Source organism: Brassica oleracea, chromosome C9 (genome assembly GCF_000695525.1).
Source record: "Brassica oleracea var. oleracea cultivar TO1000 chromosome C9, BOL, whole genome shotgun sequence".
Taxonomy (NCBI): Eukaryota; Viridiplantae; Streptophyta; class Magnoliopsida; order Brassicales; family Brassicaceae; genus Brassica; species Brassica oleracea.
In genome coordinates, this window is record NC_027756.1 from 8,156,895 (window position 1) to 8,161,303 (window position 4,409).

Sequence of the window (4,409 nt, forward strand, 5' to 3'; positions counted from 1 at the left end):
TATGCAATTGATTATTTTGATATTTTCATACATTCTTTATATAAGAGTTTTAGAACCCTAAGGTTTTGCTTTAAGTTGAAGGAAAGAAGGTTACCGAAAACTCTCTCACCTCGACTAACGAAATCATTACAATACATATAAATGAACTATTTAACTAAGTATTTTCGAGTGAATATTTTTCTAACATATGAATTTTGATATTTGGTGGGAGAGTGAAAGATAAATCAAGTCCAACAATAACACATTTAAGAAGAAGGGGGGAGACAAATGCATAGACAAGAATTAGGTTTCATTGTTCTTTTCTACTCGAAAATTACACACCAAAACCCAGGTAGACCCACGTAACGTTTGCGTTTTATTTGACACGTTTCATGATCTTGTTTCTCATTTCTGTAGAATTAAATCACATATGAAGTATTAGCACAGTCAAAAACGGTTCACACAGTTAAAACTCTCTCTTATCAATCACTATCGAACACATTGTTCAAACATTAAAGCTCTCTTACCGTATATGATTATCTTTTACATACTAAGAGACACATGTTTTTCTTCCTGTTTTTTTTTCTTTTGATCTAACTTGTCTCTCTGTTTAGGGATCCAAAATTTAACACAGTCCAAATCTACAATCAGTTAAACATCTAATAGTCCCTTCAGTCAAATAAAGATAGTTGTTAACCAATGAAATTATACAAGAGGTAAACAAATACATGACCACTACAGATCTTAAATCCTCACAAACAACCTTTCGTTTTCTACAATATTATGATTTCGAGTCCCAGGAAAAAACTCATACTACTATGTATTTTTAGTGCATGGTTTAAAAAAATATTTATAATTATGAAATTGTTATATAATGTTTCCCGAAATATTTCTTATTCCCTCCCGTTTTTCCACACAAATTAAAAAATAATTGAAATGCATTAATTTATGTTTTTATTATTACACTTATTTGACAAATAATATTTAAGATAAATAAAATTATTTATAAGATCAATGCAATTTGTAATTAATTAAGATGACAATAAATATATTTTGCATTAGAATTCTAAAATGACATTTGTATAACAAGAAAAAATATTAAAATGATACTTTTTAAGACCATCTCAAACCCAAACTTATTTTTCTTTTATAATTCCCACTAAAATAGTGTAATTCTATTATTGAGTAATTTTTTCTCCAATGGTTAACTCTATAATAGAGTTACACTATTATAAAAGAGAAAATAGAGGAATATCATTTTTTCGCTCTGTATTTGGGTTAGAGATGTCGTAAAGAACAGAGAGAATAATTATCGAGGTGTTGTTATACTGATGTATATAGCATGGGCAATAAGCATTTTTATTGCATGATTAAGAAAGGTTAACTTTATTCAATCCGTACTTCACACGTATTTGCTTTAAGTATGCTGAAGTTTTAGCTAAAAATACATCATGCTGAAAAATAAAACGTATTTCGAAGAAAAATCTTGAATATAAACTATAAAGGCATTTGGCTTTATAGTATCAAATATCAATAGGTACCGTCTATCAGAAAAATATACTTGGATTTGTTCCAAAACAACTACAAAACAAAAATGATAGTAGAGACAATCACAGTATATTAAGCATATACCTACCGCTAGCTTTAGATGTTAAGCAAATCGATGTGCTTTTCTTCTATTTTGTTACACAAGAAAATCAGTTTGTTTCTATGTTTTCTTCGAATGAAATAATATAATTCCGTCTACGTTTATTTTTCTCTTAAGATGTCAAGCTAATCGAGTTCTTAATTAGTAAACTAATGTTGTTATACCGATCAATATTAAAAGTCATTTTAAGTGAATCTTTATACTTAATTTTATGTTATTCGAGTTTAGAAATCGGATTAAAGGAAACTTCAGAAAGAGTGGGGACGTAACAAGTTATTAATATACTGAAGATGCGAGTGAAAAAACTAAACAACCTTTTGATGGCAAGTCACTTATGTGTTCTCTTTTAGTTTGTTGCGAAGACTTATCCATATGATGGTGATAACGACTCCCTTCTATCCTCTCACTACACGTAAAATATTTATCGCATTACACATTAGATTATATAACGAGGATTACATGTATAAAGACTGCATGTAAATATCCCTTCAAAAGAACACTAAAATCGAGAACTGTATTACTTTATAATGCAATGTTCAAATTTAAAATTATTGAAGTTAATTAGTTTCACATTTTATTTTATTTTTCTAGATAGAAGGATATCTAGATCATATATAGTTTTCAATCCAAGTAGTATATTAAATTATATATATGTTGATCTACTTATTTATTTATTTGGTACGTAATTAGAAAGGAATTTAAAATGTTCAATTCTTTTTTATTGCTTTCACATGAGTTCGAAGAAATGATATATGTCAAGTTAAAGTCGTTTCTTTTCAACATGAAACATTATTAACGATAGTGATATATGTAACTTAAGGAAATAGAAGTATTAATATGCAAAGGGATAATTATGTATTGGAAAATATATACTTATTAGTTATTACATAACTAAAAATAAATAAATTCTAATCAAACCATCCCTTGACACCTACCCCTCCTTTATAAATGATAAGTCCTCCTCTTCTCCCAACACATCTTCTCCTTATTGCAGAAAAAGTGAGACAAAAAAAAACTTCAACTAAGAAGAAGATCTAGAGAGGGAGAGACCAAGAAACATGAATAACCAGAATGTACATGATCATAATCTTCTATTCATTTCTCAGATGTACCCTAGTGTCTATACTTCATCAATACCACAACAAGGTTTGCCCATATTTAAGTGTCTTACTCTTTATTTCTTTTTTTATAAAACCCCCAAAATTGGGTTTACAACTATCTTCAAGTGTGTCTTCTTTATTTTTTATTTTTTGTAATGATAAATTTGTCTTGTCTTAGTCCTTTTCACATACGTGCATGATAAAGACCTAGAGTTAAAGACTTAGATTTTGTGATAAGTTAAAACATTAGTACTGATTGGTTTCTCTTTGATCAGCAGGAGAATCGAAACCAGCTCGGCCGAGGAGGAGGAGGAAGAGCAAGAGTGTTGCGGTGGCGGAGGTAGGTGGAGAAGGAGGCAATGGGTGGTTTAGGAAGAGGAAACTGAGTGATGAGCAAGTAAGAATGCTGGAGATGAGTTTTGGAGATGAACATAAGCTTGAGTCAGAGAGGAAAGATCGTCTTGCTAAGGAGTTAGGGCTTGATCCTCGCCAAGTAGCCGTCTGGTTCCAGAACCGCCGTGCACGGTGGAAGAACAAGAGGCTTGAAGATGAATACACTAGACTTAAGAATGCACACGAAAACGTCATCGTTGAGAAGTGTCGTCTTGATTCTGAGGTGCGTGATTATCTTCTCTTTCCAGAAAATAATTAATATTTTACTATAAATGGCTTAAATATGTGTGGGCAGAGTTATGTAGGTTATAGATAACGATTACTGGTTTTCATTTAATAACAAAAAAATCTACTTGTAAAATGTCATACCCGAAGAAAAAGAAAACTAATATGAACCGAAACCAAGACAACATCATAAGCAATTGAGAAAGAAAAAAAGTAGAAACCAAACGTTGATTGAGTCACAATTTTGTTTTGTTACCTTCAGTATATAGCTAAAGCTGTAAATTACAGAAACTGATAAACTATATATTATTTTGTTGTACTAAAAATAAAATAATAGAGAAAGTGAACTGCTAATTCCAAAAGAATAAATAAAACCAAGTGTCATTTTATGTAATTATCTTTCCGTACAAACTTCCTTCGTTTTCTAGTGGTTATTTCACTTGCTTGTCTTAATCACTGGGCCTCTAATCACCAGACCCACAAAATTAAATTAATCAAATCAAAGTCATAACAACATGATTAGCTATAAATAGTAAGGTATTTAGTTAATTAAATCAACTTATTATTTCAGGTTCTTCACCTAAAGGAGCAGCTTCATGACGCTGAACGAGAGATCCAACGGTTGGCACAAAGAGTCGAAGGAGCCTTAAGCAACAGTCCGATCTCATCTTCTGTCTCTGTCGAAGCCAATCAGACTATGCCGTTTTTCGGAGACTACGAAGTCGAAGTTGGAGACGACGGTGGCGGTTATGAGAACTTGTTCTACTCGCCAGAATACATTGATGGATTTGAATGGATGAGCCCATTCATGTGAAAACGACTAGCTTAAATATTAATTTAATTAGTATAGTGATAACTAGGCTATTTATATGATTGGTCGATTATCTATAATGAAGCAGAATGTAGATTAAAGCTATAGATCTAATTCGGTTGTCTAATGTTGTGGATATCTTTCTCTAAGCATTAATTGATTAACTAGGTAATTTATTTGACTTGAAGGTCAAGTTTGCACAAAACAATGTATTATTATTTGTCAATTATAAGTAAATTGCAATTTCTCTTTA

The 4,409-nt window shown here is 30.9% G+C and overlaps 1 protein-coding gene across 2 annotated transcripts; it reads left to right on the forward strand.

Moving 5' to 3' along the window:
* The first annotated feature begins 2,616 nt into the window (after positions 1 to 2,616).
* LOC106316388 (homeobox-leucine zipper protein ATHB-21) lies at positions 2,617 to 4,409 on the forward strand. 2 transcript variants are annotated; one of them, XM_013754264.1, is made up of 3 exons: positions 2,617 to 2,773; positions 3,003 to 3,343; positions 3,917 to 4,409. In XM_013754264.1, exons 1-3 carry the CDS (start codon positions 2,686 to 2,688, stop codon positions 4,157 to 4,159), a joined length of 672 nt encoding a protein of 223 aa, XP_013609718.1. In that variant the 5' UTR covers positions 2,617 to 2,685; the 3' UTR covers positions 4,160 to 4,409. The 2 variants fall into 2 exon arrangements, with proteins under 2 accessions (XP_013609718.1, XP_013609720.1); XM_013754266.1 differs by having other exon boundaries at positions 3,006 to 3,343.

Excerpts from the sequence above, each read along its gene's own strand:
- LOC106316388 (XM_013754264.1), top strand. The coding sequence starts at position 2,686 with ATGAATAACCAGAATGTACATGATCATAATCTTCTATTCATTTCTCAG. Across the intron at positions 2,774-3,002 it reads TTCATCAATACCACAACAAG|CAGGAGAATCGAAACCAGCT; the intron begins GTTTGCCCATAT and ends CTCTTTGATCAG. Across the intron at positions 3,344-3,916 it reads AGTGTCGTCTTGATTCTGAG|GTTCTTCACCTAAAGGAGCA; the intron begins GTGCGTGATTAT and ends TTATTATTTCAG.